This window comes from Polypterus senegalus, chromosome 13 (assembly GCF_016835505.1).
Source record: "Polypterus senegalus isolate Bchr_013 chromosome 13, ASM1683550v1, whole genome shotgun sequence".
In the NCBI taxonomy this organism is placed as follows: Eukaryota; Metazoa; Chordata; class Cladistia; order Polypteriformes; family Polypteridae; genus Polypterus; species Polypterus senegalus.
The window spans coordinates 37,321,308-37,349,215 of record NC_053166.1 but is presented as its reverse complement, the minus strand read 5'-3'; the positions used below and the strand labels follow the sequence as shown (position 1 = coordinate 37,349,215).

The following is a 27,908-nucleotide window of genomic DNA, read 5'->3' as shown; positions in this document are numbered from 1 at the left end:
GGGGAGGTACTGAGGTGCCCATGGCTGTTCCCCTGGAACATATGCAGCAGGGGCATCCTGGCCGTCCGTCACAATAATTTTATATATAGATAGACAGATAGATAGATAGATATTGCAGTGGACAGAAAATCTCAATTCACACTGTTGAAATAATTATTTTTAATTAGGAAAAACATTTTAAACATAGGGCCGCAAACACATCTCTAAGTACATATAAAACATGCAATATTTTGTTTCTGGAAGTGCATTAGAAATGTGCCAGCCAGCCAGCATGTTTGTGAAGAACACCATGTTCTGTTATATACCAAATGCTGTTTAAAACCAAAGGCAGGAATTGAATACCAAGGACACTTTTCAGTTAAGATTTCCTATAAAAAGGGGACATGGCAATGACTTTATCCAATAAAGAAATATAGTTATTAAAATAGCTGTCTTAGATATTTTTTTATTAATGCATAAACCATGCTGACACCAGACAAAACAGATATTCATGCTCCTCCTGCTTTGGAATGAATATACCAGGGATGTAGCTGCTCATCTGAAGACTGAAGGTTTCAATCCTACATGAGAGAGGAGCTCTGAAACATGAGCCCAATGCTGTTTACAATGGCTTGACAAGTCAAAACACCCTTTACCAAGAAGTGATGCTCTGTGCGGAGATGGCATCTTGGTGTGGGCTTGCTGTAGTGTAGTGATAATTCCATTTGGCCCAGGCTAGGGAAAAGCTGCAGCAGGCACTAACATTGATTACCACTGGCTTACAACACACAGACACATCCCTGTAGACATGATACATTTTATGTAAGATAACTTTTTCACTTCTCTCTAGATTTAAAAAAAACAACACCATGTTAAATTCATTGGTGGGGGTCCACTTCAACTTAGCTATAAGGACTAAAAGCAGCTTTCTTGCTTCGTTTATGTGGTGCTGCAGGTGGCGATGCCATGGAATGCCTCATGGCAAGTGGCTTTTTGCCAATGCTAAACCCTATGCAGAATTGCAGGAGACCGATATATCAAACACAACATCAGAAGGCAATTTGTTACAACATGTCACTCCACACTTGAAAAACAGAATGTGGATTTTTGGTTGCATCCTTATCAGATTTGCTTAATTTCAGGTTTGTGCTTAACACTCAGTCAGCTCCACTCATGTATGCCTGCAGTCTACTTCGCCATCACCCTGATCTTCCTTCTGCTCAATTAGGTAGTGATTTTAGCCATTGATTCAGCTGAGGGACAGTCCCAGTCTGTTCATTCTCATGGAAATTCAATGATAAAGAGCTCAGCAGGAATAATAAGAGGCCCTCCTCAAACTTTGGCTCCCAAATTCTGCTGTAAACAAGTGGTCTCCAAATCACCATTGAGTGACACACTACGTCGTCTGGCTTGTCCTCAGCTGCAAATGACTGCACACTTCTACCTTCTAGAAGTTGTAATTGAATTGATTGTTGTATCACTGCAACTCCAGTCAGGCATAAAAAGATGGAATTGTGTTAGGAAGGACCAAAACAAAAAACAGGAGACGGATGCATAGTTGAATCACTCAAACAGTCCACAGGATAACCTGAGTGGGCACAACTATACTGTACAAAACTATACAAAATCTTTTCCTGCAAAAAACAAAAAAAAAAAAAACACCCACACTGAGTCCCAAATACTATGAAATGAAGGCCGGGCAATCAAGGCTTTGGTCTGGACGTACAGGCAGAGAAAACAATCAGAACCCAAATAACGTTATGTGGCAAACACATTGTTCAATTGTCATTATCTGTGGCTCATCCACATTATGCACAGGTTTTTATCCGATTCTTTGATAGGCTGATTGAATTCGGTGGTCACACAAAAGATGAATAAATACACCTGATGATGTGCCATGCAAAGCCAATGAAACGGACCATTAGCCGTTCTTAGGCTTTTGATCCCAGGCATGTGGAGGTTACCAATTTCAAAGTGCAAATCACGCTACTTTTAGAATGAAAGCACTTGCTTAGGCATTAAGAATGGAGAGCAGCACTGGTGCCCCTGGCTCAGAGATTCCCGCTTCTGTCCTAAACTTTACTTTCCTGTTTTTGACACCAACATTAAACAAGAGATTTGTAAACAATGCTACTTTAGATCAGCAAAATTATCACAGTCTAACGTTCGATTCCATCTTAAGTGAGCTTATATGTTTGTTATATTATATTCTTGCTTAAAAAAGTTAAATAATTTAAAAAATATTTACATTTTTAGCTTTACAAATAAAATGGCTATTTGGATTACGGCATATTGCTCCTTACAGAACAGACCTGATGCAGTGTTTCTCACTGATTGTTTTCTTAACCAAGCGAAATTCAGTAACTGCACGTACACACATTATGGCTGACCTGGAGACTTTATACGGCATCCTAGGCGAAACTGAGGCAGAAAGAGGAGTCCATTGCTCACAAGTGTTAGTCTCCGTACACGGGAAGTGTTGGCACTGGAGTTTATGGGCTCAGATACGCGAGAGTTTTTTTTTTGACAATGCAACAGGCTGTTCCCATCAAGTTAACACTGGAAGTGGAAATGCTGATGCTGGTGGACTTTTCCTTCTACATGTGAGTGGGTGTGCGTGTGCACATCTGTGTAGACCTTCGAGTACATTTTTGGTTGTGAAGCCAGCTGAGGTGGCCCCGCGCCAATTAGTCTTTGTGATGCATATTCAGTGGTGCCAATGGGGGAGCATTCTTTGTCAGGCAACTGGTGGTCCCGGTGAGGACGGGGAGGTAAGGTATTGCCTCGCCGATGGGTGTGACAAAGCCAAAGGACTATGGTGCCGACAATCAGAAGAGCTGCCGCTGGAATCCCAATAATTACAGGCCATGGCAGGCCTGTGCTGAGGTGTGGAGGGGTGATTGTCTTCTCCACTTTGGGATCTGCAAGAAGAATATGGAATTAGTGATCATTTATTAGAACAGTGTAGAGACCCCCTACATGATATTCCCCTGTTGGACTTTTGTTGCAGTCTTAACAAAGATGCTTACATGTATTAGGAGTACTAGTACTATTATACTGCCTGTTTGTTTTTAAACCATAATGCAAAAATGAATAAGCCATTTAAAAAAAAAAACCTTATTTCTCTAACACCTGAATTTCTTAATCATAGGCATTTTTAGGGATAAATAATATCCAATAATTGCAAAAATACTAATTTTGACATTACAGATATTTTTGATACCACAAACAGCCCACTACTCACTCAGCTTAAGTATTACATTTTACTTTAAGCTTTAAACAATTAAGCATGTCTGAAAATAAAAAAAAGTTATTGATCATTGCATAGTTAAAAATCCTCTGGATTAAACACAGGAGTGTTTCCATCAGCAATAGCCTCACTTAACACAATGGATTTTCAGAAATTCAGATAAACATGAGCAGCCTCTAAACCCTAAATTGCTTTGTGCATGTGGAGAGTCCATTCAGTCTCTATCCGGACTTGATGCGGACACGGTAGACCGCGGGTGTCAAACTCCAGTCCTGGAGGTCCAGTGGCTGCAGGTTTTTATTCTGACCACCTTCTTAATTAATGACCAGTTTTTGCTGCTAATTAACTTCTTTTGCCTTAATTTTAATTAACTTGACTCAGGTCCCTTAGCTGTTTCTTTTTCCATAATGAGCAGCCAAACAATAGTGAGACACAAAATAAGCTGCCACATGACCAGCTCACCTGTGCCCATCACGCAATATCTGAAAATAAAGAAAGGTGAAGTTCTCAGTAAGGTTGATCTCTCAGGTTGCCAAAACATATTGATGGTGTTCTTAGGAAAAACAGAAAATCAACAGTTTTGGAAATGTCTGCTGTGGCAGAATGAGAGCAGCAATGAGCCATGGAATTAAATAACAAGTTTAATTAACAGCAAGAATTGGCTTCTCATTAAGAAACTGGTTGGAGTGAAATTGGCTGGAGTTTGACATTCCAATTTAGCTGGTCATCGGTTGGCTCGTTTCACATCTCAATTCTGTTTGGCTGCCATTTAATGAAGAAACAAATCAATTCAGAGCACTGAATCCTTAAAATCAGGGCTATTAAAATGAAGGGAAAAGAAGCTAATTAGCAGTGAAGACTGCTCGTTGATTAGGAAAAGGGTTAGAATGAAAACCTGCAGCCACTGCGGCCCACTAGGACTGGAGTTTGATACCCCTGCAGTAGACGCACTTTAATGCCAGGTGTAAATGTAATAAACCTAAACATTTTTATATAATTTTATACAATCATTGCAGGCCATATGTAACATGTTTTGAGTACTGATTAGGTGAGCCACTTTAAAAAGATTATAGGGCTGGATCCAGCCCAGTGGGGCTTAAGTCTGAAACCCCTAATGTAGCTTGGTTTTTAGTGATTTAGGTATTTTGCTGCTATTATTTTCAGTCATCTTGCAAGCTCCACTGGACATTTTACAGGCTAAGAACCATTGCATTAGATTATTTATTAGTAAAATTTTAACTTATAATTGCTATTGGTAGCAGAGAACATCTCTGGTAATATGCTGCTAAAAAGGAAACTAGCAACGGACAAGTGTCAGAGCTAACCTGTAGGCATATTCTAAATTGTGGAGGATTCTCACAAAAACATTCAGGACTGCTTAATGACTTACAGTTAGTAAATTATTGTATACATTTCTAAAGTGTAAATTATAGAATCAAATAAAATTAACCATTGTGTCTAAAAAGATAAAGCAAATGGGTTCTGATTTGAATTACTTAGAAAACATGTGGCAAGAACTGAAAACAGCAGTGGGACAAAGGCATCCATCTCAAATGAATAATACAAAAATTCAAGGTTGGAGAATGGAGCAAAATTTCAGTAAAAGGATGCATCAAGCGGATTTATGCTTAGAAGAAGGAACTGGCTGTCCAGCCTAAATGCTCTGAGTGCCAGTACTTTTGTGTGCTTGGGTGCACAGAATTAAAAAATATATATATCTTCACAAATGATTGACATTAACTTTTATTTGTTTTCTTAAGTTGTAAATGAAGCCAACAAATGTGAGGAGGTAATCCCTTTAAATATTTCTGTAAATTATAAAACACTAGCTGTATAAGCCCACGCTGTAAAAAGCCTGGGGTCCTAGAAACTATTGAAATCATCAGAAAAAAATTGAAATGTAGAGATGTCAGGTAACTGAAAGGAACTACTCTGGCCATCTCTCGCCTAGGAGGATTCGTTTTGCTGACGTGCTCACATCGCTTGTGCATTAGCAGCAGTAGGAAAAGTAAAAGTGATACCATTTTGCCAATGTTAGCGACTAAGTCTTTCATCCAAGGTTTTGTTTTGCTGACTGCAGCCCCCACTTGTATTATTAGCGGCTAAACATGTTTTCTGTTTCCTTCGGAGGCAGAGCCCTTACCACAACGCCACCTCTCATTTCTGGGCCGGACAGACACACACACTTCCACGTGTAGATATGGTTAAAACTCTTTGGTTGCCAATATGCTTCACTGCACTTGTGAAGGCCTTTATTTTAATTCAGTTTCCCTGCCATCTTTCTATAGTATGCCACCCAGTTACTTACCCGGCAGCACAGTAAGGTAGGCATTACGGAAACTGTAGCCCATGGTATTGGCTCCAAGGCAGATATACATTCCAGCATCTTCATCTTTGGCCTTTACTATCATCAGTTTATTGAGGTAAGAGCCATCTGGCCGTGACCAAACATCCCCCGTTGGCATCACCACAAATCTCTGGCCGCCCACTTCCAGCGTGGAATTGTATCGTGCTTCAGTGCCTTGATCCACTCGCTTTAGCCACTGGATGACAGGCTTGACGTCACTATGGACCTTGCACTGGAATGATGCAGTACCTCCAAATTCTACAGTGGTGTTGACTGGATGACTTCCTGTCAGGATGGGCTTCGATTTAGTGCGTTCTGTAGTTAAAAAAAATTAGAAGAATGGGCAACACCACAAAAGCTGATCAAACCTCAACAGGTTGTGATTTTAAACCATGAAAGGTGTAGTACTGTACTAAGCAATCACAAATTCTGTCATTTAGCCACCAATTAAAAAGTCATACCTACTACATCCACTTTGTAAGTGGCATTTATCTGTCCAACTTGACTGAAAACATGACAGGTATATTTGCCGGTGTCCTCTGGCTTGAGATTCTTCAAGATAAGTGTCCATTGTTTCCGGTTCTTGTTCCTCGGAATAGGGAGAGGTCTCTCATTCTTCCACCAAGAGATCTCAGGCTGTGGATTTCCACTTGCTAAGCATTTAAGCCTCACTGAACTTCCAACAGGTCGGGCCAACACTCTCTGACGCATTTTTGTGGGCTGAGTGAAGCGTGGCTTTACTGAAAAAGACAAAGCAACAAACGTAACTCTGTTATGTGTGATAAGATATACCCATTTGGACTTCAGTATGGGATATTTGCCATTTCACTATGAACCAAAATCTTATAAACGTGGAGGCTGTGGTTCAAATTATGTTCCTACTCTAGTTTGTGTAGAAGGATTTCAACTTTAAGGGAACAATAAAAAGTTCCCAGAACCGTTTTAATTTTTTCTGGTCGAATCATGGGCGAGTTGGATTGAGCTGCTGAGAATGTCATACTACAGTAGATAACTCACCTTCCCAGTAGTGAGCTGCGGACTCCTTCCGATTCGCTAGGATTATGTGAATGAAGGTTACAACTGAAAATCACTGGCGACTAATGTGACATGGCCTTAAGAAAGGCGAGTTTTGATTGGAGGGTATTTACATCAGCAGGAAAATGGCTGAACTATTAAATCAAAGGTAAATAACCTCAGAAAAAAAATAATTGCACGAGTGTCAGCCTGGGTGTGTAGTGATCTGTTCAAGGCCGTTTCTTGCCTTGTGCCCCGTGCTGAGGGGATAGGTCCCTTGCTTCAACCTGGAATGGGATTAAGCAGGTTTGGTAATGTATGAAATACTAGAGAGTTTCTTTTGAATGTTTTCTTCATATTCTTTGAGAAGTGTTACCTAGTCCCTTTTAACTGTTTCCCTTTTGTTGTAACCCACATGATGCTAATTTATTTAATAATAATGGACACTTATTTTAAAGTTGCTCTTTCAGTTGATGTCCCCAAAGGAGCATTATAAAAGGTTCAACACTAACCCTTAGTCCAGTAGGTATTGGTGGAATGATTTATGTAACTCAAATACCTCAGAACACATACCACATTAAATTGATAAATTGCCGGGTACCACATCTGGAGTTAAAAAGAAAGACTGTGGCTCTTGACACCCATTAATACTTACTCCAAGGCATCCCAGTGGGGCTGTCACTCTGCTGGTTGGTGTCTGTGTCTTCAGATGCTGTCTGACTGTGTCCTCCACTCACTGAATCATCTGAAAAATGACATGCTATTATATAAGCGCTGTCTGTACAGATATAAAGTAAGAGACAAAACATATTAGGGCAGCACAGTGGCACAGTGGTAGCGCTGCTGCCTCGCAGTAAGGAGACCTGGGTTTTCGCTTCCCGGGTCCTCCCTGCATGGAGTTTGCATGTTCTCCCCGTGTCTCCGGTTTCATCCCACAGTCCAAAGACATGCATGTTAGGGGCATTGGCAATCTTAAATTGTGCTTGGTGTGTGTGCCTTGCGGTGGGCTGGTGCCCTGCCTGGGATTTGTTCCTGCCTTGTGCCCTGTGTTGGCTGGGATTTACTCCAGCAGACCCCCGTGACCCTGTGTTAGGATATAGCAGGTTGGAAAATGACTGACTGACTGACAAAACATACTAGGAGGAGTAGTTTCTCTGATCCTAGTATTTCATAGGTGCCAATCCTTTTCTGAAAATGTATCGTAACCATCTAAAACAATTGGTTTATGTAAATAAAGTAAAAGTTTTTCTCAAACTGCGAAAAAGAAAACAAGGTTTCAGCAGCTGTTGCTAATTTGATTAGTTTATGTTAACAGAGCATTGCTATCTTTCAGTGCACAGAAGTGAAAAAAAAGAAAATGTTATCATAAGAATCTCTTGAATATAAATCAAGGAGGCAGACCTGATCATGGGCAACTACAGAGATGACACTTTTACTTTAATGTCCATCCACCCGTCGTCCTTTCTAAATGCTTACCCAGGGCATTATTGCAGGACGGCACATAGCCTGTTAAATATGTGCATTTCTTTGATATATCCTGGGCCTTTTTGTAATTAATGCAAGATAAACTAAAAATCCACACATACAGTAAGTATCCATGCAGTTTAACAAGTGTACTGTGTATGTATTTAATGAAACTCATTTTTAAAATTAGATCTATCAAAACAAAACAAGTAAAATGAAATTTCATTCACATATTTCCATTTGCAAAAAAAAAAAAAAAACTGCCTGAATATAGAAGATGCCCATCTGTCTCTCCTCTCACTACTAAAGCCAACTTTAGAGTTCTGGGGGAGGTTAAACAAGATATTATTTCAATAATTCCCCAAATATTTCTGAAATTTCTTGTCAATAAATAAATGGCTTTTGTGAACAAAGAATTGAATTAATAATCATAAGTTATGTCCATTGAATATATGAACTGACTGAAGGACACTTTCTTTGCATGTGTGCATCCCATCAGCCGGTAGTTTGACTGCCAATATCTGTAAGACTCTGGATCCAACAGCACAGCTGAAATAAAAATGCTGAAGTGTTTATAATACAATATATGATAGTCCTTTAGATCCAAGTGAACCTAAAAGTAAACATTCTCAGCTTTCTAGTAATGTAAATTATGACTACTTGATATTGCATTTCATTTTATGATAACAGTACAAGTATATGGTGAATTATCAGATCATATGTAAAATAGCAGCAAGATGGCCAGATTTAAATGTCTGTGCCTCTATAAATAGATAACGCCTAATTATGACCATTCATGAAAACCTCTCCGGCTACCCAACTCACTCCTATTTCCCCCCAGACTGACAAGGTGGGAAAATCCTGGGCCCACTGTTACAGCATGGTCTTAGCTCAGAGCTCTGTTTGTCAATCAATCTACAAGCCTATTTTGAAGAAGACTTCAAATAATGTATGCGCAGATGGACAAACAGCACAACGCTGGACAAATGAACTCACAAACAGAAGTGCAGCTCACATCATTTTGGAATTCAGAGGTACCAATGCAACTTAAGGAACAAAAGAGGCAACACAACAACATTATTAGTGCTGGGAATAAATACAGCAGCATGTGTCATAATACCGTGAATTGCAAGTGGCCTAATGAGAAACAACATTAAACTTTGAGGTTCAAAATATACAAAGTTGATGAAAAAGACATCCACTTTATTAATCAGCCAAATTTCAATTATCATCTTCTTTGATGGATTTCTGGTTTAAATCTGGTAGAGGAATCTAGACGGATACAAAATGCAAGAAATGCAAACACCAGTACCTTGGGACTACACCTGTTAATGCATTACACTTAATGAGAAGTAAACACTGAAATACTGGCAACAGCCCTGGCATCAGGTCTCAAAGAAATGGGATGATCTGAATGCACCAACTGGCAGTAATGAGTGATAGGTTAGGCAAGACAGGGGCACTAAAAAAGAGGCAGCATGCAAAGTAATGAATACTCGTAAAGTAACAAAAGATGGACTCTCAGGCACTGTTAGAAGATTAGAAATATTAAGGCCTCATATACACACATACAGAAGAGACTACTATAATTCAGAGGGAAACAATACAAGTAAATGAAAATAGCTAAGTAAATTTTATTTCAGCGTGGAAGGAAAATTAGACTTAGTAGTGACACAGTCATTTAGGATAAAGTGTCTTGATATGCTTTTTATATTAAAATACTGCATTCATCCTAAAGAAATAGCATAAAGGGTTAATACAAGTCAGAAACCTGTTCAGGTATATCAGGAACCCAGATAAAGGTCAAGTGGGCAACAAAGACAAAGATGACTAAGAAATCTGCAGATGTCCTGTAAACAACTAGAATGGACAGTTGCTACATACACAGAAACTTCAAGGGTGGTGGCTCAACCCAAAGGGTATAAGAAGGATCAAATATAAAAAAACAGAATTTTATTTTATATAAGTCATTTAGGTGTAAACCAATGAAACATCTTTCTTCTTCTTCTTCTTCTTTCAGCTGCTCTCATTAGGGGTCCCCACAGAGGATCATCATCTTCCATATCTTTCTGTCCTCTGCATCTTGATCTGTTACACCCATCACCTGCATGTCCTTTCTCACCACATCCACAAATCTTGTCTTAGGCCTTCCCCTTTTCTTCCTGCCTGGCAGCTCTACCTTAACATCCTTCTCCCAATATACTTAGCATCTCTCCTCTGCACATGTCCAAACCAATGCAATCTCGCCTCTCTGACTTTGTCTCCCAACTGTCCAACCTGAGCTGACCCTCTAATGTACTCATTTCTTATTATATCCGTCCTCATCACACCCAATGCAAATCTTAGCATCTTTTAAATCTGCTACCTTCAATTCTGTCTCCTGCTTTCTGGTCAGTGACACCGTCTTCAACCCATATAACATACAGTAGCTGGTCTCACTACCGTCCTGTAAACAATAAAACAAACCAAACAACACACAAGAGTAAAATGCCGCATTGATTGACACTGTATGTAAATGAACCTCTATCCTTGCTTTCTCAGATTATTCTCATCCTGCTGTAACTGACTGCTGTAAGAATGCCCCCTCCACAGCTTGGTGCTGCAGGTACAATAAATGACGCATCTGGAAAGGTTTTTCTCCTGTCTGATTGCTGGCTCATAGGTTTTATCAGATTTGTCCTGTTAGAGGATGTTTTCTTGTTTAATTAAGATGATGATTTCTACTACATTAGTTAATCTCAATTTATAAGTATCAACTGCAGACTATTAGGATAAGTCTATACAATTTTTATGTTACACAATTTCATGAAGCCCTTAGAAACATATATGTTTTTGGAAAAATATAAGTTATGTCCTCAAAATGCATTAAATAAATAAAACTGCATGTTTACAATGATTTCAAATTTATTGTCAGGCTTCATTAACAATAAGAAACCTAAAACCGAAAAAACAGAATGGCTGAGATACAAGTTGTATGCCTATCAGCTCCATGTATCTGGGTTTACTAACTATCCTTGCCACTTTCTGTGTGGAGTTTGCGAGGTTTTCTAGTACATCCCAAATATGTGCATGTTAGGCTAACTGGTGATTGTAAATTTGTCTGGGATGAGTAATTGTGGGTACATGCCTGAGTGTGCCCTGCAATGTACCAGTGTCCTGTTCAGCATTGATTTGAATCTTATTCCCGATTTCACCAGGATAGGCTCTAGCATTGAAAACACAGTTACAGAAAATTCACAGACAAACTTTATATGGCAGTTGGTACATCTGTGAGTGCCCTAAGATGACTTTACATGGCTAAGCGAATAAGTTATCATTTGCTTGTACAACGCAGAACAGAACAGGTGGAATAAAGATGGTCACCACGCTGAATAACTTCAGCTGAATAACATTTAAGCATTCTCCGCTGGGAGCGAGCTGCTGATCCAACTTTATTCTCAAACACTCTTACTCTTTTAGCACAAGCTATGCTGGTACTTTGTGAAATGTGGACACCTGCTCAAAGGGCATTTGATCTTAGTTTACAAAGGCCCTCATCCAGCTCCCAGTAGAAATCAACACACACAGTCCATGGCTGAAAAACCAAAGCCGATTCTTGGAGTTATAGTACGAAGGTAATGTTGGCTATAGTACAGGCGGCAAATACAGTAGCAAGTCATTTTTTATTGTGTTAGAGCAAGTGCGGATATTTTACGAATGACAGATTGGTCATCTAGCTCTTTGCAGAGGATTATTGTGTTCTGTCTTGTGTGTTGTGTTTACCCAGTTTTGACACCCATTGCACACCCAACCTACCTGGGAGGGGTCTCTTCCTCTGTATTGCCTTTCCCAAGATTTCTTCCCAAGATGTTTCAAGAGTTTTTTTTTTTTTTGTTGTTGTTTGTTTTCTTAGGAACTCAAGGATGGGGGCTGTCAAAAAACAAGCCCTGTTAAAGCCCATTGTGGCACTCCTTGTGTGCCTTTGGGCTGTACAAGAAATACATTGTTGTTGTTGTATTAGGTAGGTGATGAGGACTGCCTGGTCTTCACCAGATATAGTGCTTGGAGTTCTGTCCAAAGAGTTTTTTTCCTATCAGACCAGAGAATCTTTTTTCTTATGCTCTCAGACCTTCAACTGCTTTTCGGCAAACTTTAAGTGGGAGTTAGTTACTCTACAATAAACACCTTATTGATGGACTGCTATTTAGATGGTGGTCATTCAAACAGGTTCTCCCTTCTCAGCAAAGGACTTTTGAAGCTCAGTAAGAGAGTACCCTTCTTGCCCAATTAGTGAGTTTCTAGGAAGAGCTGGCCATCTAGAAAACATCCTGGTGAAAGAGTCCTGGTGGTTCCACATGACTTCCATATCACAATTACAGAGGGCACTGTGCTCCTGGCAACATTGCAAGCTTTAGAAACTGTTTTATACTCTTGCCCTGATCTTTGCCTAACCACAATCTGATCATGAAGGTCTACAGAGAGTCCCTTGGACTTCACGGCTTGCTTTTGGTCCTGACATGCAATGTAAATTGTGGACCTCATATACACAGGCGTTTGGAGTCCACCTGTGGCAAACTGAATTGATTGGACATCATTTAGAAAGGCAGTCATGTTTTTTGGCACATCTGAAGGAGTATTAAAGCAAATAGGATGCACATGAGTGCAATGTGGTGTGCCACAACAAAGGGTCTGAATATTGACAGGAATGAACAATCTCAGTTTTGATTTTTTAATACATTTGCAAACCTTTCTGAAATTGTGCTTTCACTTTGCTCTTACGGGTTATTGAGTGTAGAAATTAATCCATTTAAAATTAAATCTAGAACATAATTAAGTAGGTGGAAAGTGAAGGGGTCTAAACATTTTCTGAATCCTGTTTATATTCAAGAATTCCACTTTATAGAATGTTCACAATGAGAGCTAAGAGAAGTGTCCCAGTTTTAAATCTGGGAAGTAAAAACTTTTTAACATCTGTTTATTTTTCATTGGCAAATTCATATCTGTATTTATCCGTAATGTTAATGTTGTACAGGTAATCATTCTTTTATATAACGTAGTAGTGGGGCGGCACAGTGGGTAGCGCTGCTGCCTCGCAGTAAGGTGACCTGGGTTTGTGGAGTTTGCATGTTCTCCCCGTGTCTGTGTCGGTTTCCTCCCACAGTCCAAAGACATGCAGGTTCGGTGCATTGGCGATTCTAAATTCTCCCTAGTGTGTGCTTGGTGTCTGTGTGTGTGTTTGTGCGCACCCTGCGGTGGGCTGGCGCCCTGCCCGGGGTTTGTTTCCTGCCTTGCGCCCTGTATTGGCTGGGATTGGCTCCAGCAGACCCCCGTGACCCTGCAGTTAGGATATAGTGGGTTGGATAATGGATGGATGATGTAGTAATATCTTTTCATTTATTAAGAAAAAAAAATGCACTGTGCTCAAGTTGGAAAACTGCTCTTCACTTGGCACACTCACACAAACAGGCCCACACTCAGTTGTAAAGCTGTCTATTAACCTAACCTGCATGTCTTTCAGATGTGGGAGAAATTCCGGAGCACTTGGATGAAAGCTCATGCAGACAAGGTGCAAATTCCATATAAACAATTTCTGGAATGCGTAAACCAGGACTTGGAACTGTCAGGTAACAAACAGCTTTGGCCACTGCAACATTGGGCCATTCTGCAGGCAAAAAATTCAAAACGATAATTGAAGCAGTGATGGCTGAACTTAAGGTGCACAAACTACACAACGCAAAGTGTTTTAGACAAACCAGTTTTTGAAATGTACTGTAAACTCCCTTCCGTTTAAGAAAAGTGCATAATTAATATTTTTAATGAAGAGTTTCATGCATGTCCTGCCCTGCTCCATAACTGGCAAGATCCACACAAGGCAAAAAGGGCAATACCTTTGAGCCCTAAAATAAAACCTCAGTGGTTGAGTTTAAGGCAATTCTGAAGTAAAAAGCAAAAGCGCATAAAGCTTAGTAGGTTTTTAAGGCATTTCTCTATTACTGTGGTTCTGTTTGCTTTCTGGAAATACAGAGCAGTGACTTCTACTTAACCAGAAACAGAAAATGTTACAGAGGACCAGCTTTTTAAATTGTAGTTTCCTTATCCAAAATGTACCTCAAGTGGCTAACTGAGTTGGCTCCATATGTCTGGCTTATGTGTTGATGGAGAGGTGCTTTGGGGACTGTAGATCATGCAGAGTTCTGGCAATTTCAATTCTGTGAGCAAGAAAATTTTGTAGGATTTAATTAAACCATGACCGAACCTTCTGTAATTTTAATGAGTATTTTAAGAAAAAAAAAAAAAGGACAGTACTTGTATTGTAGCTACTTGTCCATTTCTGCAGCATTACTAACAAAACAGCATGTTGACATAACCCTGAACAGGAAATCTATTAGTTGCTTTTAACCTGAACTGAGCTCAGAGACTGCCTTTGTTGGGATAAGCGTTCATGCGCAGAAATGCACAAAAAGCTCTTTTTCCAGTTTGTACAGAGCTGCTGCTGATTAGGTTCACTGAGACACGGACATCGCTGCCTTTGTGTGGACAACTCTGACTTACTTAAAGTAATCCTGCATAAACAGCTCCAAAACCACGCTCTGCTAACACTAACCAAAAATATACACATGGCCAATGACTCACACGTGTGGTGCTGGGAAAGATCTGACCGTACTCCATCCTTGTATTAAGCATGAGCGCATGATTTGTCAAGCTTCGAATGCTAATATAAAAGCAGAAACGTTTTGTGTAGTGTCCCATAACAAGAGGCTAAACTGGATTAAAGTAAATTGTGTATATTAAGTATTCGCAACAACAAACCTTATTTTCCGTAACACTTTTATAGGAAGATCATCCCAAAATGATTTATCAGTACATTCATACTGATTTTAAATCCTGCTTTTTATCAATACAAAATGGAGGAAACCTCAGATTGGAAGAAATTCCCAAAGAGTGACAGTTCACAAACATAAAGTCAGACTTGCTTAGTGCAGTTCAGGGTCTCAGGGGCCCAAAACTTATTCCAGCAGGGCCAACACACACACACAATAGCAGTTAATGTAGCATGCATATCTTTGAGATGTTAATCTAAATTAATCTTACACTAATTTCTATGAGATGTGGAAGAAATCTAAGGAATACAGGGAAAGTGTACTTGGACAAGGGGAGAACATACAGACTCCACAGAGCGATAGGGCAAAGAAAAGCCCAGGAAGTGTGAGGGAGCAGCATGCACCACAGAGCCATCACGCTGCTCCTTACAGGTACATCTCTCCATCTGGTTTCTAAACCAACTTCCAATGTTGAGTCAAGAGAGAGTGGATTACATCCTAGCAGCATTAACCTTGAATTAGTGGAATAGCAATCAGCAGCAGGGTACTTTAACACATGCATGCTCAAAGTAGGATAACTAATTAACCTGACACGCATGACTTAAAGAAGTAGGAAGATGGACTGCTCGGAGAAAATCTACCAAAGCACAGGGAGAAGATACACATGCCACTCAGACAGTTTGTGGGCCAGGAAAGAAAGTAAGGACTCTGGGAGACAGCAGTACTAACCACTCTTCCCTCATGCTGCTATTAGCTGGCACAGAAGAGAACATTTCTTCCATGGGGTCCTAGCCAGTTAGCAGATTCACTCAGGATCACAAAATATGGCAGTGTGATGGCTGAACTTGCATTACTGTGGTATACATTCTTAGCAATAAGACCACGCCATAGTTCAGTGTGACATGCTTGGTAATGCTCATCTGCACAAGTTCAAATGAAGGGGTTTCACTTTAAACGATTTATATGTAATGAACTTCTGTTTTAATACAAATAACAAATTCAATGAAGCAAACGCTGACCAGAGTTTCTCCAATACCAATATACATCATTGCATCCATAAAGCCAGTATGAACATATCTTGGTAATTTTTTTTTTTTTTTTTTAAGAAACGATGTTGTAAATCTTTCTCTCTTTCATGTATATCCCTATATTCTAACTGCATGACAATAAGTCCTTGTACTTAACTGTGGGATACAACTCTTAGGTGAAGGTTAATAGTCGAAATGTCTCCTTTGGAGTGTAACCACAAATCACTCTCTCCCTTGCTGTGTTCAAAGAAACTCTACTGTATATTTTTCTTGACTGAATTATGTGTTATTCACATAGTAACAACAGATGAAGAATGCAGCACAAAAAACTACTAGAACAAAAGGCAACATTCAGCTAATGGTCCACGCATTACGTGAGGTCCTGTTGTGCAAAGTGTTTGTTTTTCACTTTTATTAACTGATTTACCCAAAGGGCCACTTTATCTCAGGTCATCCAAGAGTGACTTTTGCTAAAATTCTAAGTAGATTAATGGCAATAAACAAGGTTGGAGCTGAAAAAGTCATACTATTCTAACTAATGTGCACTCAGTGTGGTCGGAGAAGTGCTCTTCCACTTTTGTAGCTTTTCCACTAGAGGGCTCTGTCCTCTTTGTAACATAAAGCCATACAAGAAATCCCAACAAGTAGGCAGCATTGAGCCGCCAGAATGCTAAGTCGAAAACAGTGAAGCAGAAGCACTGCTGTCATGAGAAAAGCCCTTGAACCGACCATACTTTAATTTAAACAGGTCTATGAATAACACAGTGATAAAGGGTTTTAACATCACAAAACATGATACATTGATGGTGGTGGTATTCCAAAAGTAAAAAAAGAAATAGAAAATCTACACTGCAGGAGGGGTGTGTGTGGGTTTTGTATCATAAGTAAACTCAGAGAATCGTATTTCTTTGTAATCATGTAAGCACCAACAAAGACTGAATATTGTCACTCATACTTTTCAGTTTATACAGTGAATGTCTTTAGAGGAATGAGATTTGGCTTTTTACAGAAGCTATTTAAATACAGACATACATACATACAGCAACACTATGCTGGGTGACTACATAGGAACAAAATTAAAAAGAAACAAAACTTCTTGGCAGTGCCAGTCTCAGTGAGGCATTACACAGGCATATTGCTGTTGGTATAAAGGAGCGCCAGTCACGTTTCTTGACCCACTTCTGTTGAATAATTCATTTGCTGAAAGTCCTCACTGTTAGTGTGTCAGAGAAGATGTTCAGCATTGTTAATAATGGCACTCAGTTTTGTTTTAATTCTCTCCTTTGCTACTAACCCCCTGGTGTTCAGAGCGTGTCCTATAACTGAGATTGTCATTTTAATTAGCTTATTGATTCAGTGGGCCTTTCTTGAAGTGATGTTAGCAGTCCAGCACATCACAAGCACAGAAAATCACACTGGCTATCACAGAGGTGTAGAAGATGTGAAGGATGTCCCCTCCAACATTAAAGGAACCCAGTCTCCTAAGTAAGAAGAGCCTGCACTGCCCTTTCTTATATAGTACCTCTGTGTTCCAAGACCAGTCCAACCTGTCATTAACGTGGACCCCCAAGTACTTGGGGTACAAGGATTGGGCCATCTCCACATCCACTTCCTGCATAATGACCACACAGAACAGCCTGAAGATAGGGCGTCATAGAAAAAAGAACATTAGACCTGTAGATGATATGGAGGAGGAGGTAAAAATGAAAAAGTGATAAAAGGGATAAAAAGTATAGTGCCAGCAGGAATAAATATGGAATGGAACTGAATTAATATGAACTGAAAATACAAAAATCGTAGGAGTCACTAGAAGAAAGGAGGACGTGTCTTTGGGATGACATACAGTAACTGTAACAAGAAGAAGGACTGAAAGCTAGATTACAAAAGATCAAAACAAAATTGGCATGGCTAAAGAATCTTTTAGGAAGCAAAACAAACTTATGAAAGAAGATCTAAATATGAAATTGAGAATAGACAGTGTGACAGATAGGGAGTGCTGTCGTTCCCTTGAACCCTCAGACCAGACTCCAGACACTAGATAAAAATCCAAATAATAGATTTATTATAATAATAAAGTGCACAAAGCACCTGCCCCTCCACTATACCCAATTAACAATAACAATAATCAATACAATTCACAATCCTCCACTCCCAGACACGTTGTCACCCTTCCTCCCAACTCAACTCAACATGCTGGGATTTCCCACAGTCCTTTATAGTCCTTGACCTGGAAGTGCTTCTGATCCCCCCAGTCCATGTGATTCCCCAGCACTTCCAGGTCAGGTAAAAACTCCTGTTTTTCTTCAGCCTGGAAGTACTTTATTTCTTCCGTCCTTGTGACAGGGAAGTACTTCTGGGCTATACGGAGAATACAAATCCTTGAGCCTCCCTGCAGCATCCTCTGTTGGCCCCCATGGTATCCAGCAGGGCTGTGAAGGAAAACTCCAAGGTCCATGATGCCCTGCTGGAATTTGGGGTATCTCCACGTTGCAAGGAGGGCTCCACCTGGCGGCTTGGGGTTATTTGCTGGAATAAGCTTCCGGCCATAATCTACAACAGCTACAGTGTTAAGGTGTACTTAGCATTTACAGTAGGTATAGTGGTAAGGTATGGACTCTTAAGCAATCCAGACAAAAGCTTTTGTGCTATTGTACTATAGACGAATGCCCAGGTTCTGCTTACAGCAAAAAGCAATGAAGAGTTTCTGAGGAAAGCCTGCACTGATATCCATTTCTGCAAGGAAAATTGTCCCCTGCAGGACATGTAATAAAGGAGTCAGGAGGAGACATGTTACTAAATGTATAGGCAGTCAAAATTAATGCAGAAAGAGGTTGAGGAAGGTCAAGAAGAAGCTTCATAATAGGGAAAAGCAGTACAATATAAATAATAATGGAGACAAAGAGATTGGTAAAGCCCTGACAGGACTGGTACGCCTTAGACAGAGTACAACACTTCTTGATGATGTAAACAAATAGATTATTTATGAACGCCACAGTGAGTGCTACATAGTCCTTTCAGAGTTGCTCTGGGTCACTTTGTGATCAAGGTTTCATTTTTGAAACTATGAACTCATGTTTGTCTCTGCCACATTGTCTTACTATAAAAAAAGTTGAAAATGAAACATCCATCATTGCCCTAAGACTAGGCTTACAGCAGGGGTGTCCAGTTCACAACCTGGAGGGCCAAAGTGGCTGGCAGGTTTTTTGCTCCATCCACTTTCTTAAGTAGTAACCAGCTATGAGTGTTAACGAAACATACTGCCATACTGCCATCATCTTAATTCATTTGTTTTCTAAGATACAAAATCCTTCATTTTTGTCTCAACCAGCAGCCAAACAATAATGAAATACAAAGGAAACCAGCAGATGACAGAGTATCTTGACCCCATTTGCATCTAGGTATGTGTGTCAGGAAAAAAAAAATAGAACATGAACAGTTCTAGAAATGAGGGGCGGCACGGTGGCGCAGTGGTAGCGCTGCTGCCTCACAGTAAGGAGACCTGGGTGCATGGAGTTTGCATGTTGTCCCCGTGTCTGCCTGGGTTTCCTCCGGGTGCTCCGGTTTCCTCCCACAGTCCAAAGACATGCAGGTTAGGTGCGCTGGCGATTCTAAATTGTCCCTAGTGTGTGTGTGTGCCCTGAGGTGGGCTGGCGCCCTGCCCGGGGTTTGTTCCTGCCTTGCGGCCTGTGTTGGCTTGGATTGGCTCCAGCAGACCCCTGTGACCCTGTGTTAGGATATAGCGGGCTGGATGAGAATGACATGACTGACAGTTCTAGAAATGCAAGTTGTGACAGAGTGAGAGAGTCCTAAGATGCTATAGAATAAACTTGTTTGATTAAGAGCAAGAGTTGGCTTCTATGTAAGAGATTGTTTAGAGCAAAAATTATGGCCTTTCAGGACTGAGTTTGAGACCACCAAGTTGGCTTGAATTTGCATCTCATTATGGAATGGCTGTCGGTTAAGAAAAAAAGAAATAAGTGTTCTGAATCTTAAAAAGCAACTCCGTTAACATTAAGGCAAAAGAAGCATGTTACACTGGCACTAGAAATTAGACGCTAATTGAGAAAGTAGCTAAGACAAAAGCCTGTAGCCTCTGTAACTCTTCAGAATCTGAGTTTGTAACCCTTGACTTACAGGGATGCACATTGCTACAGAGGGCAGTAGAATTAAATTGTGTGAAATATTCCAGGAAGCAATTCTAGTACCCAAGGATGCACTGAGGGTACAAATAATTAACAGAAGAGTGCACAGTTTGAAGTGAAGGGCAAACCACATATCAAAGTATGACACATATGAACACATGGGGCAGTGCTGAATTCTGCCTGTAATCATCGAGCCAGCATGAGCATAACTGCATATTAGGATAGCTCTAACCAGCCGGAAGGATATTGAAATTCAGTTATTAAACACGTTTACTATTCTTTTCCTGTATATATATGCAAGTGCTACTTTTTCTTTTCTGTCATGTAGCAACGGGTCTTTACCTATAAAGAATATGAGATGGGAAATCAAAGCATAGCAAGGGTTTTTTCATAAGAGTCACACTTCCTTCAAAGGTGTGCCTTTATATTCATTCCCCTAACTTGGGGGCAAATTTCCAAAGCAATACTACATTCACACTAGATAGTATTGCTCTTCAATAAACAATCCCTGTAAAGGAAGCTAGGAAGCATGTTGATGCAGAAGTTAGTGTTGCTGCTTTACGGCTTTTGGGTTGCAAGTTTGATTCTTAGCTTAGTCACAGTCTGTGTCCAGCTGGCCTGTTCTCTGTGGATCTTTACACAGTTTCTCTTTGTACTTCTGTTCTACCTACATCCCAATCATATTTAGTCAGCCCAACTGGCAGCCTTAAAGTGTTCCAGTATGGTACCCTATCCAGATTCACTTCCTGCCTCAGGCATAATGCTGTCAGGATATCTAGGACAGGCTTTACCTTCCAATAAAATTAAAATGTAATGAAATGGATGAATAGAGGGGAGGATGAACAGATTAGAGGCGACTATTAATCAGGGAAGTGGAGTATCTGACACCACCACTTCACCACCTCATTTAGTTCTCTTAAACCACATGCAGTGCTGTTTGTAAACACTGCAACGACCTAATGTAGGCTTTGAAATATTAAAGTTTAAAATGAAAGCATTGTTTAATCAAGATTAGTTCCCACATTTTTTTAACTTAAAATTGTTACTATATTCAAGATCAGTATCTTGCTGAGAGGTTGGCACAGAGAGAGCAGTACTGCCATGCATAAAGGAGATCGGGGTTCACATCCCAGGTATTCCCTGCATGTCTGCATGTTCTCCCGTGCTCATGTGCGTTTCCTCCTGGTGCTCCAGTTACCTCCCAGTCTAAGGACATGCAGGTTAGGTGAATTGGCATTGCTAAATTGGCGTTTGAAGGTGTGCCTGTATATGTGTTCATTTTATGATAGGCTAGCACACTGTTCCAGACTAGTACTCTATGATTGCTGGGACAGGCTTGAGCTGCTCTGTGACCCAGGCCTGAATAAACAAGTTAGGGTGATTGTGCCTCTAAAACTGTACAAAGCAGGCCCAGTAAAAAGATATAATTTTTTTAAGTACAAAAAATTACGTAAACAAAACCTGGCAGTCATGAAGTTAAGTCCGAGTTGTCCTCTACATCATAAACATTAGCAACCTACTCAGTTTGGCCTTAGTTAGTGTAATCCAAAGAGGCCTTGGAGGACTTCATATATTAGGTTATAGTGTGGGAATTTCACAGTTTGAGGCTGCTTATTTTGCTCATGGAGTTGGATGGTTAGCCATTACTGTACTAATTCAAGATAAAATACCCAGTAGCAGAACTCCTCCGACCTACAAACTGTCTAGCATGACAACGATCCTAAATATTCCAGTAAATCAATAAAGAAATGGATGAAATTTCATGTTTAGGGAAACATCAACATCCACATTAACCTAATAGGAATGCTGAGGCAAGAGTGGTAGAGGGTGGTACACACAAGACAGCCAACACATCAGGAGCAGTTGGAAAAGTTCTGCAATGAACAATGGGCAAAAAAAAATCCATGAAAGCAGATCTTGGCTCAGACAGGCAGATTAGTAAGATGACAAATGTTTGGCTGCAGTAACAGCTGCTTAAAAATGTGCCAGTCACCTATGGAATTCACTTATTTTAGATGATGATTCATTCATTTTTTAAACCAAATTGTGTTTTTTTTTTTTTTGGATTTGGGGGCTATCCTGGCAACTTCAGATAAAAGGCAGACACCATGTTCGTCCGGGTGAACAATACATCACCTGCCATGCTCAGACGTACACCCAAACTCACTCACACTTACAAGTTAGCATAACAAGAATGTTTCCGGGATGTGAGAGTACCTGGCACAAACAAAAAAATTGTACACACACGCACAAACACACATTTAGATTCTGCAAACTGCATTGTGACTGTAAGACAATAATCACTGTGCTGCTGTAACACTCACTAATACATATGCAGATTTAAATGTACTTTTTTTTTGATTCATCAATTGATGCACGTTGAAAAAATATAGACTTTTTGTTATAAGCTTTCTCTGTCGCACTAAGGGGTCAAAATATTCAACTAGTTCATATTGGGATTCTGAGCAGCTATGTGGGGCCTCTTCAGTCACTAGCCAGACTTCAGTTTTATACAGTTAGCTTATGACAACACTACACTAGGCAGTGTGCCTAATTGTTAAAGTGTTGGTTAATATCCATGACAGTTTAGTCCTCCTTACTGACCCGCTGCACTCACTAAACCTACCAGTACTCATACAGTATAAATATGAAAACAACAGTACTAGTTTTCCAAATCTCCTTAGAAATGCATCAACTATAACAAGGTACGATATGAAATTACGTATGCAAGAGTGTGTGGCCTAGCAACTAAACCATTATACTGTAAAGCACGGGGATGTCAGTTCTGTCTCTGCTGCTCTGAGCAAGTCATTGAAGTCACCAGTGCTGTAGCAGGACATGGCCATCGTATCATATTACCCATGACGGCTTAACCACTGGAATGTAAGACATCAGAATGCTGGTTCAATTTCTTTTTTTATAATGCTCTCTACTGAATACAGGTTTTAGGGCCCTTGCACATATTTGCATCTAAAATGTATGAACAGTACATTATTAAATCATATAGCATTCAGAATCCACTTACACTGGGACCTTAAGGAAGTCACAAATTTCCCAAATACTCACATAGGAGACATATGTAAATATGTTTAAGTTCATTCTTATATATAAACGTTTACGTGTGGAAATGTGTGTGTCTGTCTGTCCAGCCTGGAAGTGTGAGGCTACAGCATCAAGCTCAAAGAGCCGGCAAGGCGGCCCCAAGTTAACGAGGCAACAACATGAAGCTGAAAGAAAGCGACTCCATCGCCAAAGTGAAACCGCTGACGAAAGACAAACTCGCTTAGCCACCAATACACAAGTGAGGGGAGCACATCGGCAAAACGAAACCTCCGAAGAGAGACAGAGAAACTTGCTTAGCCGTTGATACACAAGGGGTGCAAGCGTGTCTGTAAAACGAAACTTCAGACTCAGCATTTAAATTTTTTTTTTTTTGACAATTTCAATAGTTTCTCGGAGTTTTTTTTTTTACAGCACAGGCTTACATAGCTAATAAACTATAAAAGGAAGTGCACTATATAAAAGTGAGACATCATTCTAATGGCTGGCAGCCCTGGCACTCAGGGCTTATCCATACTTGGGTAGGGTTGGCACCAGGAAAAAAACTGTAGGGAGATGATATTTCAGGCTGAAACAGAGCCAATGCAACTATTCAAATAATCTTTACTCTCAGCTTTGGTCTCAATAAACAGTGCAATACTCGGTTCTAAAATTTGGAATGATAGATTATTTATTCTGTTCATAAGACTTAATTATAAATGCTTTGAAATCAGTTTATTTTTGTCTGGCACCCATTTAATAAATAAGTGAGGAAACCTGACAAAACGTCCATATATGATATACCATTCGGCTCACCTTGAGGTCTGCTTATGTAAGATATCAACTTTTTCAGGGTTCCCCATTTTTTTTTTGGCCCTTTAGACCTTAAAATCCCCCATTCTTAGACCATTTTGAATCATATTGTGTGCAGGAAATTACACCCTTATGATAAACAGTAAACTGATAGACAGATAGACAGATAGACAGATAGATAGAGTGGAGGATTGCCGGCTTTCCATGCCGGTCCGCAACCCCAGGCCGCCAGGAGGAGCTCTCCCGACAGCAGGATCATGCCCCGAGGTCCAGCAGGGCATTATGGACCTTGTAGTATTTTTACACAACCCTGCTGGATACCTTGGGGGCCACCAGGAGTCGCTGTGGGGGGGGTGGCTTATGGGCTCTTTTATGCCCTATGACCCGGGAGTACGTCATGGTCACGTGACAGGAACGAACAACGTGCTCCCGGGTTAAAGAAAGGACTGATTGCCCTGACCGGAAGGAGTAAGGAACTATGGACTGTCGGGACAGGAATACCTCCGGGTCAGGGGCTATAAAAGGACGGTGCCTCAGTCCAGACACTGAGCTGAGCTGGGAGGTAGAGGAGCAAGTGTCTGGGCGAGGAGGAGTGTTTATTAGAATCGAGTATTAGATGAGTAGTGTGGAAGGTGCTTGGTGCACTGTGAGTCACAATAAAAAGTATTGGACTTTTACCCGTTGTTTGGAGTCATCCCTGAGGGTTCAAGGGCGCTATATAGGGCCTTCTTCACAATAGATATTGTCATTGTCACTTTTACAAAGGAACAATGAAATTGAAGGTGCAGTCGACTCAGGTGTTGCAGTCATCAGATTATGCTACATGTAAAGACACTAGGGGTTTACCCCCTAACAGGACACAAGGGGTCAAAGTTACTTCTCTTCACAAAACTTTGAAAAATTGGGGATTGGCAATATAGACATGTAGAGTGTCCTTTTATTTTGGCAATATAGACATGTAGACTGTCATTTTTGTCTATATTGAGATTGCTGATTACAAATATTTTTGATAACTGATTCTTGTCTGGTTTTCCTAGTCCTCCCCAGAAGGTTAAAATTTCAAACATAAGCACGTGGTATATCATTTCAGACTATTTCAAGGTCAGTAATTATGAATATGATGTCATTTTTGATCCTTTAATAGGGATCTAGCCCTCTATAGACCTCTATCAAAGAGTGGAAAATAACGAATTTCTTTTGCAACCGAGAACATTTAGACTTTAAATATTTAAACTGAAGCACACATTTTAATATTTCAAATATTTGACTAATCTATTTTTGTTTATCATGTACTTCTTCTACCTCATAAAATAAATCATTACATTTCTTATAAACACCCCATAACTAGGCTAATTCAGACATTTTAAATTAATTGATATTTTCTTAAGCTATTATTAATAAGACCTGCAGAAACATATCATAATACGACAGTTTCTGTAATTTTCTCCAACATTCACCTTCCATAACAGATACAACTGTATTTGAACTCGAGATGTGATGAAGGAAGGAAGGACTCACTCACTCACACTCACTCACACACACACAAAGTACTTCATGGTCTTTGGATGGACCACTTATTAACCCTTTTGTGACAGGACATAGAAGTGCTTCAGAAAGACTGAACTGACATCAGGACGGACAGTCAAGAATGTAAAAGTGTTCAAAAATCCATTTGTCCAAAAGTGAGGAGGCAACACCCCCACTCTGAACTAACTCTTCTGCCAGTAAACCCCTCACACTGTAGCCTGCACTTGGGTCAAACTAAAGTCCTCTCAGTGTAGAGCATAAAGAAGAGCTCCAATAATCTCACTGATTATCCAGGCTTTTAACTTCAAGGAGCGACATACCATTTCATCCACATGAGCCCTGTTGTAATTGCTTGAATTTATTCATGATCACTACATTTTGGACCCGTAGCAATCAATGCAATGTGTGCCTTAACTTTAAATGTATTAGCTTGGCCAAGTCATTTAGGCTGACATTTTCATAAATTTTAAACAATGCCACATTCTTAAGTTGCAAGGGAAAAAAATGCTCCAAGCAATCCAAGAATAGAGCATGGTTAAATATAAAGCCATTATGAAAGGCTAGCTTTCTCGTCTCACACAATCACACTTTAAAGACAGCCTAATCCAGTATTAAACAAAGGCCATTCAATTAAGCAGAAACTCGGCTTTTATCATGCTTTAATGGACTGTTTAGATTCACAGTAAGCTATATTGATTGCCTCGTCTCCTTCCCCCACTCTCGTTTTACCTCAGCCCATTAAACAAATAACAACAACTCTGGGAGCTTTTCAACAAAAATGAGAAAAACAGCTAATTGAAAATGGAGGACAATACCTTCAAACTGGGCTCCTTTCATTTTTTATTTGCGACTATAATGGGCTCCAATAATGCGGAGATGGAAAACGTGAACAGCTCTATTATTTGAGAAGCCACTCGACACTGGTGTTAAAGGTGAGGTTCTAGAGGAGCAGCTCAACTACTTTTGTTTCAAATAGCTTCTCTGATCCTTACTTGTAGAGGCTGTTCTCAATCTATTGTGCTGGGATGACAAGTGCTTTTAATGGCACTCCATTTAAAGCTTATCCATGATTACAGAGACAAAGCTGGGCTGAGCAGCACTAAAGCATATGGCACTGACCAATTTGAATTATAGTCCGCTTCATGAAACAGGCCTAACATGTGGTGTGATGAAAGATCAGGTAGGTGGATCATTCCATGAATCTTTAGGCTCCTGCCACAGGGGCATTTTTCACCTCTCCATTGGGTTTAATAACTCACCAAAGACCTGCTCTCTCAGGTCTACAGAGTCCACAAAACACTTGCCTATAGAACAAGAATGTTTGTTTCTAGTACAGAACATATTGTTTTCATTTACTCTGTATTTGCTGCATCAAGAGAGCACAGTGGTGCAGTGATTACTGCAGCTGCCTCACATCTCAAGAATCCCGAATTAGAGTTTGAATTCTTGGATACCCAGTAATCCCTGGGCATTACTTAGATGTACTTTGCGCATGATCACCACAGCTAGATGGGTTTTCCACCCACATCCCAAGGAGATGCATACTAGGTTAACATTCAGATGTTATTTGGCCCAGTGTATCCAATGCCTGTAGAGATAGGCACTATGTTCCCCTGACCCTAAACTAGAAAAGTAGGTTAGAAATGGACAAAATGATTACTGCATCAAGTACATTTCTTTAAGTTCAGAAAAAGTCCCATTAGAAAAAAATCCATACATCTATTTTCAATAATCATTTAGGATGGTTGGACCTTATCCTGACAGGATTGGATATGAGCTGGCAAATGCCACTACAGTAGATGAAGTCCATTAGTGGGCAAATTTCTTGTAACGTTACACAATAAAACATAGCTGCTACAATTTTCAACTTGTTTATTGGGTCACAGAGAACTGAAACCTACCCTAGAATCACACATTTACTTTCAGTGTCTACCTGACCTATAAAGGATCTGCTGTCCAACTCTCATCTTTCACATGACATTCTATTTTTTGACCATCCCACTGTTTCTTCTCCCTCATTAAATGTATGGGGAAGCTGGGCTATAAGCTGTGCACTGCTAACACAGCCCAGGTTTATTCCCTGGTGAATGTATGTTGCCTTTTATTGTGATTTCTGTTGATTTTGAATTATTATTTTCCATGTGTTGTTTATTATTATTTATGTTTTGCTGTTGTGGTTTTATTTAAATATTATCTCATAGTTTTTATTGTGCATATTTGTCTCCTGACTATATTCCTTGGGGTTTCAGCCACAAAACACAGAATTCAGGGCTACTGTAATATCACTGCTGAGAGACCACCTTCAGTTTTTATATTCTGATTAGGAAGACTGCCCTTCAGAGTATTGCTGATAGTTGTGGTTTGTAGAGTCAAGTTTATTATGTTAGACTGCTCCCACTCCCACTCCTCCCACAATCTCTTTGCACCACTTCCATCTGGCACAAGGTATTGCACCATCCAGTTCTTCCTGGTTTTGCAACAGCTTCTATCCCTTGGCTTTCTGGA

General features: G+C 40.1%; 1 protein-coding gene across 1 annotated transcript in view; it reads right to left on the bottom strand.

The window, feature by feature from the left end:
* Positions 1-144: 144 nt before the first annotated feature.
* LOC120542850 (fibroblast growth factor receptor-like 1) overlaps positions 145-27,908 on the bottom strand; it is a 118,225-nt gene continuing 90,461 nt past the window's right edge. Inside the window, exons 4-7 of the mRNA XM_039775547.1 lie at positions 7,246-7,335; positions 6,038-6,316; positions 5,538-5,891; positions 145-2,900 (exon numbers count right to left, since the gene is read on the bottom strand). Coding sequence (XP_039631481.1) covers positions 2,533-2,900; positions 5,538-5,891; positions 6,038-6,316; positions 7,246-7,335 — 1,091 coding nt within the window. The 3' untranslated portion in view covers positions 145-2,532. The remainder of the gene's footprint in view (positions 2,901-5,537; positions 5,892-6,037; positions 6,317-7,245; positions 7,336-27,908) is intronic.